General features: G+C 46.9%; 1 protein-coding gene across 3 annotated transcripts in view; it reads left to right on the top strand.

The window, feature by feature from the left end:
- The window catches only part of sfxn2 (sideroflexin 2), a 147577-nt gene that overhangs the window by 36334 nt on the left and 98933 nt on the right, over window positions 1–12310 (top strand). For all 3 annotated transcript variants that reach the window (XM_072238912.1, XM_072238911.1, XM_072238913.1), the window contains exon 3: window positions 7394–7564. In XM_072238912.1, coding sequence (XP_072095013.1) covers window positions 7394–7564 — 171 coding nt within the window. The remainder of the gene's footprint in view (window positions 1–7393; window positions 7565–12310) is intronic.

Here is a 12310-nt window from a genome sequence, read left to right on the forward strand (position 1 = left end):
TTCTGGGGTCACTCAACCTCAGTGGAGGAGAAAAACCTGCCTGCAGTAACCATTGTGTAAAATTATACCCCTCATAATTTTGTATCTCTCTATCAAATCTCTCCTCATTCTCCTCCACTCCAGGGAATAAAGTCCTAGCCTGTTCAATCTTTCCACGTACCTCTGGTTCCTTAATGTTGTTATAGCTGGGTGTGGTGATAAGGACAAGCTCCCACTACCTGTTAAACGCTCCCAATGACGTGTGTCTCAAATAGCCTCTGACAACCAAGTCCAGCTCCTGGCCTTCACGTGTGGCTTAGCTACCAAGCCCGGCAGAACCATTTCTACTGGCAGGAGAAGGAGCAAAGGCAGGTTATTGGCGCCTTAAAACCAGTTGCTTCGGGCAGATGGGGCTCATTAGCAGCTCATCTAGGAGAAGGAAAACTCTGATCTGAAACCTCCACTGCCTTGCAGCTATACCTACTCATGGGGAAGGCTTCAGGAGTAAACTCCGAGGGAAAGATCTGGAGCTGAAGTCCCTAAGGCAGTCCTACGTTGAGTTCAATGTTGACTACCAACTCCTGCTGGTACTAATCTGCATCGATCTCTGCTGTTCCTTTGGGTTCATCAGATGTGTGGAGAGGAGGAACTTGCTACGTGGGCAACAGCTTGCTCTCCATCTTGTACTGCCCAGGCTTGCGTACCTAGACAGTAGGATGCAACACCTATGGTCGACCCTGACCGGCGGAGGCCCTCACCTCACACACGTCAGGTCCTCAAGTCCTGGCAACATCCTTGTAAATTTTCTCTGTATTCTTTCAATCTTATTGATACCCTTCCTATAGGTGAGTGAGCAGAACTGTGCCAAATTACAGCACTCCTCGATAAGCATTCTACTCTTATTGCAGTGTCTCAAGTGGCCCTGTTCTTATGTGGTAATATTCATGGCTTATTTTCAAACTCACAAAATAATTATGAATGAGGAGGGATATTGGCTCGTGGTGACTTATCCTTTCAGTGATAACTAGTCATATCCCTTCTCAGCATTCAACTGCCTGCTAAATAATTCTTTCTTGAAAATCAATTCGTGCTTCTGCTTCCTAATCTAGAAGTTCATTTCCTATGTTAATCTTGCTTCGGATGAAGAACTTCTGAACACTTGCCCACACTTCAGTTCTTTACACCATTGTCAAAGATTAATGAGAAATTGTGTTCCAGAATTAACTTTTCTGTCAACTTTACCATCTCATATGCTTCCCATTTCAAGGTCAACATTCTTGTGCTTTTCCCCACTTGGAACCATTGAATGATTGCAGCACAGGAGGAGGCCATTTGGCCCATCGTGTCCATGCCAACTCGTTGATAATGTCACATCATTTCAGTGATGAAAACTATACAGTTACCTCAAGGATGGCCTTGACAGGGTCTTGAAAGTCAAAAGTCCGCAAACTGGCTTCTTATAAATAGACAAGAAACCTGTGTGGGAGAGCTTTTAAAGAGGAAAATCCATTGCATTGGGACAGTTCCACTCTCTTGACCTTGAACGTCCAGATCCAGTGGTACGAGTATTCATCACTAACTGGGGTTTCCTTGTTTACTGTGGCTGACTTCACATGCTGGGCCAGGCACATCCCTATTTCACCAAGATTTGAGGCCTGATGGCGCCAAATAGCTCCTTGCATGCCACAGCGGCCACACCCCAGTACACCGCTTTGACAGGTGGACTGAACCAGGTGGGGGTAGCCGGTGCCTCATACACCAGTGAGACGGAGACATCCCTGTCCTTGCATGTGAAGTCAGCTCCAGCGGACTGGGCAAGTGGAATCTACAATGAGATCCAATGGCCAGGAAGGTGGTTCTACAATGCTTTGTGGAGAGTGAAGGGCATGGCAAGGCACAGAAGACCTCGTGGTCATCCACTGCAACCAAGGAAAACTGTGTTTTGTGATGCTTGTTTGTATCACTGGACATGAACCTCTGAGCTCGAGAGAGTGGAACTGCCCCAGTACAATGGCTTTTCCTTTCTCCCACAGAGGTTTCCTGTTATCGTCTGACACAATGGACAACCAACAAAAATGGCCATTTTCCTGTAATGCCATGGGACTTTATCTTGATTAGCAGCCTCATGTGGCACTTTATCAAATGTCCTGTGAAAATCCAAGTAAATGACATCCACTGCCTCTCGTTTGTCCACTCTGCTTGTTACTCCCTCAAAGAACTCTAACAGATTTGTCAGGCAAGATTTCCCTTTACAGAAACCATGCTGACTTTGACTTACTTTATCATTAGTCTCCAACTACCCTGAAACCTCATCCTTAATCATAGACTCCAACACTTTTTCAACCACTGAGGTTAGGCTAACTGACCTATAATTTCCTTTCTTTTGCCTTCTTCCCTTAAAGAGTGGAGTGACATTTGCAATCTTCCATTCCTCCAGGACCACGCCGGAATCAAGTGATTCTTGAAAGATCATGACCAATGCATCCAATATCTCTTCAGCAACCTCCCTCAAAACTCTGGGATTATAGTCCATCTGGTTCAGGTGACTTACCCACCTTAAGACCTTTGGGTTTGCCTAGCACTTTTTCCCTTTGTAATAGTAATGGCGCTCACTCCTACTCTCTAACGCTCACAGACCCCTGGCGTACATGTAAGGGGTTTCTTCTTTTATGTTACTGCTAAGGCTAATAAAATGGCTTCTCTGTATGTTAACTGCTGAGTTAACGGTAGCAGCTTGTTTGGGTTATAATTACTGATAACGAGAATTGTATTCATTTGCTAACCAATTGGGATAGATGTTATTCTTTCTTGTGTGTCTGTAAGCTATTGTTTTCGCGGGCTTTGGGGAAAAGGCGCGATGGGGACAGAGAAAGGAGACGTGATGAGAGAGGTGCTATAAGCTGGGCGAGGATCGGACCCAAGAGGGAGTCCGAGGCCCATGGTTTTTGGAGGAGAACCGAAGAGGAAGAACGTGCTGGACACACTTTGGTGAACCACCATGATTGGTCCCAGGCAGCGGGTCGAGGAGATCGGCGGAGATTGAATGGTGGAACGAAGACCCCGTTAATTGAGCTCCAACGGGTGTGCACGAAGTGGTTGAACTTTGATAAGTTTGGTGCCTTTTACTTTCCTATTATATTGTATCTCTTTTAATTATATAATTCCAGTCTATAAAGTGTAATCTGTAAATCGTACATTGTGTGCTGTCTGTTAATTGGCGGGGTGGGGTACGTCACACGGCATCCACACAAACTGGATTACCCAGTTTGGCGGGGCCGAAGGCTGCTCCCCCTAGACGAAAACGAGCTGAGCTTTCCTTCAGGGTCCTGCTGTAACCCCGGCTGCCCACAGATAATCCTCTTCACTACCCCTGAGAAGGGCCAAAAGTCTCCTCATCGAACAAGGGGAAGTTAGCGAAAGGCAGCATGTACCACACATCCAGCACATCATCCTTTGAATTAGTATTCTTCCCCATTTCCTCGATTGGTAGCTGCTGTTTGATTTTCTCCAAACTGGAGCACATGGCCTCTGCAGCCTCTTCAGCCTCCTGCAATCGAGACGTTAGCTTCTTCTTTGACTCCTCTGCCTCCACCCGCAGTCGCAGCAGTTCGGACTCACGCTTCGTGTTCCTCTCTATCTGGGACGCAATTACACCGCCAGCTTCTTCCAATCCGTTCTGGATCGATTTCTTGAGTTTCTGCTGATCCTTTCAAAGGTTGGTCATTGTTTCGTCTCTCTGGATTAATCCATCAGTAAATGACCGCTGTTTCGGCTCGGAATTCCGTTTCCCCATCTCCACTTTGACGAGCGTGGACTCCAATTCTGCAATGGTTGTCCAAACATTGCAGCACTCAGTCTCCGGCCTGCATTTCTGAACGTTCAGTTCAGCGGTGCAAATCTCCTCACTCAGAAGCTGTGTCCTTCTCCAGACCTGGCACTGGTCCAAAGAAAGTTTTACTTTGTTAATCCCTAGTCGCCCGGGATCCCTCACTCGCCTCGCTTCATAGTCTTCCAAGGCGCATCCCAATGCTAGGAGATCATCCAAATACACCAAAACTCCAAACAAGTCCGCATCCCCCATGGTCTTCCTCATGCCCCACGGGAAGGTTGCAGGGGTTCCGGATATGCCCTGTGGCATCTTTTCAGACCGGAAGAATCCTAGGGGACCTATAACGGCCGTCTTCTCCTTGTCGGCCTCACTCATCGGGATCTGGCAACATCCACTCCTCAGATCCAGCACATTAAACCACATCGCACCGCTCAGACAGACCATCGCGTCTTCGGCCCTCAGGGCCGTATACTGGTCAGGGACGGTGCGCCTGTTCAGAGTCCTATAATCCACACACACGCTGCCTACATCTTCCACGGATGCAGGGGCCAGTCGCCACGACCTCTCTCTCACTGAGGTGTCTTCAGCGGTCAACTCTCCTCCCTCGTGGTATTTCGGAGCGTCCATTAAGAAGGTCTCACCCTCAGATACTTCCCCCAGGCCGTACCACCATCGGCTCTTGTTTAAATTCGGTACCGGCCCAATGCTGCTACACACGTCCTCACAAGCAGCTCGAAACACTGGGTGCACAGACAATGCCCCCAAACAGCTCTCACTCTCCTCCTCCTCCTGGCTGGCCCCCATGCGCCTCCTCACCAGCGGGGTGTTGGTACCCCCCAGAATCGAAACGCTGCCCGTCTCAACAGGGTCCGGACACATCAGCATTAACGATTCACAACCCTCTGACACCCACACATTGGCCTCCAAGAACTCCAGTTTCACTGACCAATAACTGTCTTCTGGATAATCACCAGCACTGGTACCCCAAATCTCCGGTGCCCTTAATGTTGTCAAGGGTAAATGCTTCAGAAACCGGTTGTAAAATGAACTGTACAACAACTTGACCTGCGCCCCGGTGTGGAGGATGGCTTTAGCATAGCTTCCATCTATCTGTAACGACCCCCTGGGGCATGGTCCCTCTAAGCCTGCAGGAATAGGGGTCTTTTCCTTTCGGGAGTTCCTTGGTACATTGCTGGGAACGTGCTCCCCCAGAGACTCCAAGCCGTTCCCCCACTGGGCCTCCACTAAGTTTCCCGACCCCTCTCTGATCAGCTAAACAACTGAGGGAGGGGCTGATCCCCCTGGCACCGCAAGCAATTTATCTGCCCCCCTAGCCAGACGAGATACCCTGAAGACTTTCCCCCAATCTCCTGACACAGGTATGGAAAGCCCCCCAGGCGCTGCATTTTACTTCCAGTCAAACTAGACACATTTCCCCCTGCTTTCAGATAACTGGCAGCTGTCACTACGAGGTAATTGAACCTGATAGTTCTGACAACGTCACCAGCCCACCTACGCAAACTTCCAACCAATCACTGCCGCTCTCCCTCAACCGAGCACTCCCACTCATCCAACAACTGAGAGATCCGTTCCGCCCACACCTCCGCCCCTTTAGGGGTGGACATTATCCCAAAAACCAGGCGGAGCCTGCCATAGCTGGAACATTTATTCGCAGACACTACCTCCGAATCAGACCACTCTTTCCTCTCTCTCCTAACAGTATAGACAGCCCATGGCCCCGCCTCACCTGGGGCATCAATAGACACTGGCAGTCCCACCACCAACTCGTCAGCGCTAGTCTGAACTCAAACAAAGACCTCCGGGGTACCGACAGCCACCCCACCCAACGCGCATGCAGTAGCAACCAGCAATTCCACAGAGGTACACCAGCTTTCCGCTCCCGCAACATGCATAATTTAAACAGGCCGATCACACAGTTTCCACAGAATCCAAACCGGGACGATGGCCCCCACAATGTAGCCCCCTGGGAAGCCTCAGGCTCGCTCGGCTCGCTTTTGTCTAGGGGGAGCAGCCTTCGTCTCCGCCAAACTGGGTAATCAAGTTTGTGTGGATGCCGTGTGACGTACCCCACCCCGCCAATTAACAGACAGCACACAATGTACGATTTACAGATTACACTTTATAGATCTTACTAGAACTATTTAATTAATAGAGATACAATATAGAAAGAAAGTAAAAGGTGTCAAACTTATCAAAGTTCAATCTCTTTGTGCACAACCGTTGGAGCTCAATTAACGGGGTCTTCGTTCCACCATTCGATCTCCGCCAACCTCCTGGACCCGCCGCCTGGGACCAACCACGGTGGTCAACCAGACCGCGTCCAGCACATCCTTCCTCTTCGGTTCTCCTCCCAAAAAGCCGTGGTCCTCGGATTCCCTCTTGGGTCCGATCCTCGCCCAGCTTACAGCACCCCTCTCATCACGTCTCCTCTCTCTGTCCCCATCGTGCCTTCTCCCCAAAGCCCACGAAAACAATAGCTCACAGACACACAAGAAAGAATAACATCTATCCCAATTGGTTAGCAAATGAACGCAATTCTCGTTATCAGTAATTATAACTCAAACAAGCTACTACCGTTAACTCAGCAGTTAACATTACAGAGAAGCCATTTTATTATAACAAAGAAGCCATTTTATTAGCCTTAGCAGTAACATAAAAGTTAAGAAACCCCTTACATATAGCTAGTGTCTTTCACAGTGAAGACTGATGCAAAGTACTTATTAAGTTCATCTGCTATTTCTTTGTCCTGTTACTATCTCACCAGCTTCATTTTCCTGTGGTCCAATATCAACTCTCACCTCCCTTTTACTCTTTATATAACTGAAAAATCTTTTATAATCCTGTTTTATATTGTTAGCTAGTTTGTCCTCATGTTTCATCTTTTCCCTTCTTATAGCTTTTCAATGGACTCGCCTTTGCTCTCAATTCTGTTGTTTACATAATTTGTGTGCTTTTTTTCTCGCTCCCTCTCTGCACTTTGGGTATTTGATCTTTTTTTTAAAGGGTTTGTTCAGGTTTTTTGTTTCATGGCTGCCTGTAAATCTCAAGTTTGTATCATTTATACATACTTTGATAATAAGTGTACTTTAAACTTTGTACTTTGCAGCCAATGACCTTTTCTGCTACCCTGACTGTTCACTATCACTGTTGTATACCGTGAGAGGATGCAGCAACAACCAGACAAAATTGGCTGACATGAGGCTGCTCCTATGATACTAGCAAAGAATTGCACCAGGATGTTCTAGAGAAGATAGAATTTTACCAATTACTACAAGAAATACATCCTCTGCCAAGTCTTTTCATTATTGAAAGAGATACGTTTCTCCCACAGAGGATCCTGGGAAATAATGAAGCCCAGGAACCTGAGCATTGAAACAGTGTTAACTGTAGAGTTGTTGATGTTGAGTGGGTGGAGAGGACGTGCGTTGTACCTGCGCATGTTACAATAAACTTGACTAGAAGTTTCAATCTGTGAACGACTATGTTGCACGACATTTTTGCTCGGCTGAAGAGAGACAGAAAGAGAATTTGATGATGTACATGGCTCCTTATTTTACTTTTCAGAGCTGGTACTCTGCCTCCAGGAACGACCAAGGAGCAGCTGCTGTATGCAAAGAAACTCTACGACTCTGCATTCCACCCGGACAGTGGAGAGAGGATGAATTTGATTGGGCGGATGTCATTTCAAGTCCCTGGCGGGATGGCGATAACTGGCTTCATGTTGCAGTTTTACAGGTACGCCTACCAGCATTTGGTGCTCAGATCCAGCTTTCCTTTACAGCAATCCCAGGGGGAAGGTCACGTGTAACTTGCTTTCACTCCTGGCATACCGGTTCAGTGCTGGCAGGTGTGCAGTCACTGTGTGACCCACAGGTAACGCTGTCCTCTCGTGAGGTTTTCAACACCAGCCTAGATGCTCCTTCTGCATTTTAGAAGGAGAAAGGGAGAGAGAATGCTGGAGGGGTGGAGAAGAGTGAGGGTGAGAGTGTGAGGGAGAGGGGAAGGGGGAGGGAGTGGAGTGGGGGAAGGAGTGGGGTAAGAAGAGAGGGAGAGAGAGGTTAAGGGAGGGAGAGGGTGAGGGAGGGAGTGGGGAGAGGAAGAGAGAGGGAGAGGGTGATTTGGGAAGGAGAGAGAGGGGCAAGTTAGAGGGAGTGTGAGAGAGGAAGGAGCGAGAAAGAGAACACAGTAACAGGCTTTAACAGCCCGATAAGCTCATGCTGCCCAATTACATCCGGGAGACTATTCAACCTTTCTAAGAGACGTCCTTGGAATGTGAGAGGAAACTGGAGCACCTGGACGAAACCCCCACCTGATCACAGGTGTCACACTTACAAATCAGTGCGTGACACGAGCTGCTGAACCCACTCTAGCAGATTCCAGCACCCCTTGTATCCTCTCTGACTACATACATTTCTTTAATGGTAAAATGCTAACCACTGATCTCAAACGGAAGGATATCTGGGAAAACTGTCGAAAGGAGAGCTTTTGAGACGTTGGCTTTCATAGATCCAAGTATTGAATATATGAATTAGGATGTTATGTTGAAGTTGTATAAGACTTGGGTGAGGCTAAATTTGGATTGTTGTCTACAGTTCTGGTCACCTGTCTACAGAAAAGATATCAATAAGATTGCAAGAGTATTTGAATTATGAGAGGAAGCTGGTGACTAATATCGAAGAAGATACTAAAAGCTTTTTATATAAAGGGTAAAAGAGAGTCGAGGGTAGATATAGGACCAATACAAAATAACACTGGAGATATTGTAATGAGAGATGCAGAGACGGCAGAGGAACTGAATGCGTATTTTCCATCAGTTTTCACAGTGGAAGCCGTCTGCAACAATAATCTTCCAAGAATTGATAGATTCTGGCATTGTACCAGATGACTGGAAAATTGCAACTGTTACTCTACTAATTAAGAAGGGTGGGAGGCAGCAGAAAGGAAACTATAGACTTGTTAGCCTGACATCAGTGGTTGGGAAGCTGTTGGAATCGATAGTTAAGGATGAGATTACAGAGTACCTGGAGGCGCATACCAAGATAGGCCAAAGCCAGCATGGTTTCCTGAAAGGAAAGTCCTGCCTGACTAACCCACTGCAGTTCCTTGAGGAAATTACAAGCAGGGGAGACAAAGGAGATGCAGTATATGTGGTGTACTTGGATTTTCAGAAGGCCTTTGACAAGGTGCCGCACATGAGGCTGCTTAGCAAGATAAGAGCCCGTGGAATTACAGGGAAGTTACTAGCATGGGTGGAGCATTGGCTGGTCGGCAGAAAACAGAGAGTGGGAATAAAGGGATCCTGTTCTGGCTGGCTGCCGGTTACCAGTGGAGTTCCACAGGGGTCAGTGTTGGGACTGCTGCTTTTTGCAATGTATGTCAATGATATAGACTATGGTATTAATGGATTTGTGGCTAAATTTGCCGATGATACAAAGATAAGTGGAGGAGCAGGTAGTGTTGAGGAAACAGAGAGACTTAGATAGATTAGGGGAATAGGCAAAGAAGTGGCAAATTAAATACAATGTTGGAAAGTGTATGGTCACACGCACTTTGGTGGAAGAAATAAACGGGTAGACTGTTATTTAGATGGGGAGAGAATTCAAAATGGAGAGATGCAAAGGGACTTAGGAGCCCTTGTGCACGATACCCTAAAGGTTAACCTCCAGGTTGAGTCGGTTGTGAAGAAGGTGAATACAATGTTGGCATTCATTTCTAGAGGTATAGAATATAACAGCAGTCCCCAACCACCGGGCCGTGGACCATAAAGCATGTGCTACCGGTCCGCGAGGAAACGATATGAGTCAGCTGCACCTTTCCCTGACACGCACTGTTGAACTTGAACATAGAGTTGCCAACTGTCCCGTATTTGCCGGGACATCCCCTATATCGGGCTTAATTGATTTGTCCCATGCGGGACTGCCCTTGACCTGTATTTCCCCCGCTAAGGTAGAGCATTCCTATGAAACCTTTCGTGCCAAAATGGCATAAAGCGAAGAAGCAATTACCATTAATTTATATGGGAAAAATTTTTGAGCGCTCCCAGACCCAAAAAATAACCTACCAAGTCATACCAACTAACACATAAAACTGAAAATAGCATCAACATATAGTAAAACCAGGAATTATTTGATAAATGCATGGCCTATATAAAGAAGAAATTATGTATGTACAGTATAGTCGGGAAGATTAAGCCAAAACCGATTTGTGGAAAAAAGTCGGCACGTACGCGCATGCGCACACAGGTGTCCGCGCAAGGCTTCATGGTCATGGTAGTCTTTCCTGGGGTAAACACAAGTGTCCCAGGATTTGACTGCTACTTTTATCCCTTATTTGGGAGAGAGAAAGTTGGCAACCCTGACTGTAAAAGACATGTTGAGGTGAGTTTCACCCTACTTGAACACCACCCCCCACCCCTGGTTGGCCAGTCCGCAAGAATATTGTCAATATTAAACCGGTCCGCGGTGCAAAACAGGTTGGGGACCCCTGGAATATAAGAACAGGGATGTGATATTGAGGCTCTATAAGGTACTCGTGTTCCTTATTTTAGAAGAGATATACTGACATTGGAGAGGGTTCACAGAAGGTTCTCGAGAATGATTCCAGAAATGAAAGGGTTACCATATGAGGAACGCCTGGCAGCTCTTGGGCTGTATTCCCTGGAGTTCAGGAGAATGAGAGGGGATCTCAGAGAAACATTCCGAATGTTAAAAGGCCTGAACATATTATATATGGCAAAGTTATTTCCCATGATAGGGGAGTCTAGGACAAGAGCGCACGACTTCAGGATTGAAGGATGTCCTTTTAGAACTGAGATGCAGAGAAATTACTTTAGTCAGAGGGTGGTAAATCTGTGGAATTTGTTGCCACGAGCGACTGTGGAGGCAAATCATTGGGTGTATTTAAGGCAGAGAAAGATAGGTTTTTGATTAGCCAGGGCATCAAAGGGTATGGGGAAGAAGGCAGGGGAGTGGGGATGACTGGAAGAGTTGGATCAGCCCATGATTGAATGATGGAGCAGACTCGATGGGCCGAATGGTCTACTTCTGCTCCTATATCCTATGGTCTTGTGGTCTTATAGTAACTTGAGTCTGAACACAAGAGATTCCAGAAATCCAGAACAACGCACACAAAATGCTGGAGGAACTCAGCAGGTCAGGCAGCATCTATGGAAAGCAATAAAGTGTCAACGTTTCGATCCGAGACCCTCTATCAGGAACAAACCTTCCTTTCCAGTCCTGATGAAGGGTTTCGACCCAAAATGCCAACTCTACATTTCTCTCTGTCGACGCTGCCTGATCTTCTGCTGAGTTCTTCAGCACTTTGTGTGTGTGTGTGTGTCTGTGTCTGTGTAAGTGTGCGTGTGTACGTGTGAGTGTGCATGTGCATGTGTGAGTGTGTGTGTGTGTGTGTCTGTGTGAGTGTGCGTGTGTGTGTGTGAGTGTGTGTGTGTCTGTGTGAGTGTGCGTGTGAGAGTGTGTGTGTGTGAGTGTGCATGTGTACATGTGTGTGAGTGTGTGTGAGAGTGTGTCTGTGTGAGTGTGCGTGTGTACATGTGTGTGTGTCTATGTGAGTGTGCGTGTGTACATGTGTGTATGTGAGTGTGTGTGTGTCTGTGTGAGTGTACGTGTGTGTGAGTGTGCGTGTGTGTGTCTGTGTGAGTGTGCGTGTGTACATGTGTGTGTGTGTGTGTTACTCTAGCTACTCTAAAAGTGCTGTTGTCTGGAATGGCAGATAATCTGCTGTGGAATAAAGCCAGAGAGGCAGAGAGGGACACACAGGATGTTACTGGGACTTGAGGTCCTGAATTACACCCAAATATTGTATAGCTGAGGCCTGTTTTCCTGGAGTGTAGGAGAATGAGGGGAGATTTGATAGAAAGATACAAAAAAAATGGATATTGGTATGGTAAATGGAAACTGGCTTGTTCCACTGAGGTCGGGTGAGATTAGAACCTGAGGTCATAGGTTAAGGGTAACAGGGGCACGCACAAGGAAATCCAAAGCAACACACACGAAATGTAGGCCAGGCAGCATCTATGGAAAAGAGTGAACAGTCGAGGTTTTAGGTTGAAACTCTTCATCAGGACTATTTCAGGGGTACCTGAGGTAAAACTCCTTCACTCAGAGGGTAGTTGGAGTGTGGAATGAGCTGCCAGCACAGGTGGTGGATGTGAATTCCATTAATCCTGTTTATGGTTACTGCTCTATAGAAAAAGAATCTCAGGGTTGTATGTGGTGACATGTATGTACTTTGATAATAAATTTACTTAGTTTGGTTGTAACATTTAAGAGAAGTTTGGATAAGAGCCTGGATGGGAGGGGTGTGGGTGGATGGGACTAGGCAGAATAACAGTTTGGCGTGGACTAGATCGGTAAAGGGCCTGTTTTTGTTCTGTGACTCCCTCAGAGCTGATTATGATGCCAAGCTTGCGATTACTAAACAGAAGCCACTTGTAGATTTCTCTCTTGAAGCAGTTGCGGT

The sequence above is a fragment of the Mobula birostris genome, chromosome 21 (assembly GCF_030028105.1).
Source record: "Mobula birostris isolate sMobBir1 chromosome 21, sMobBir1.hap1, whole genome shotgun sequence".
In the NCBI taxonomy this organism is placed as follows: Eukaryota; Metazoa; Chordata; class Chondrichthyes; order Myliobatiformes; family Myliobatidae; genus Mobula; species Mobula birostris.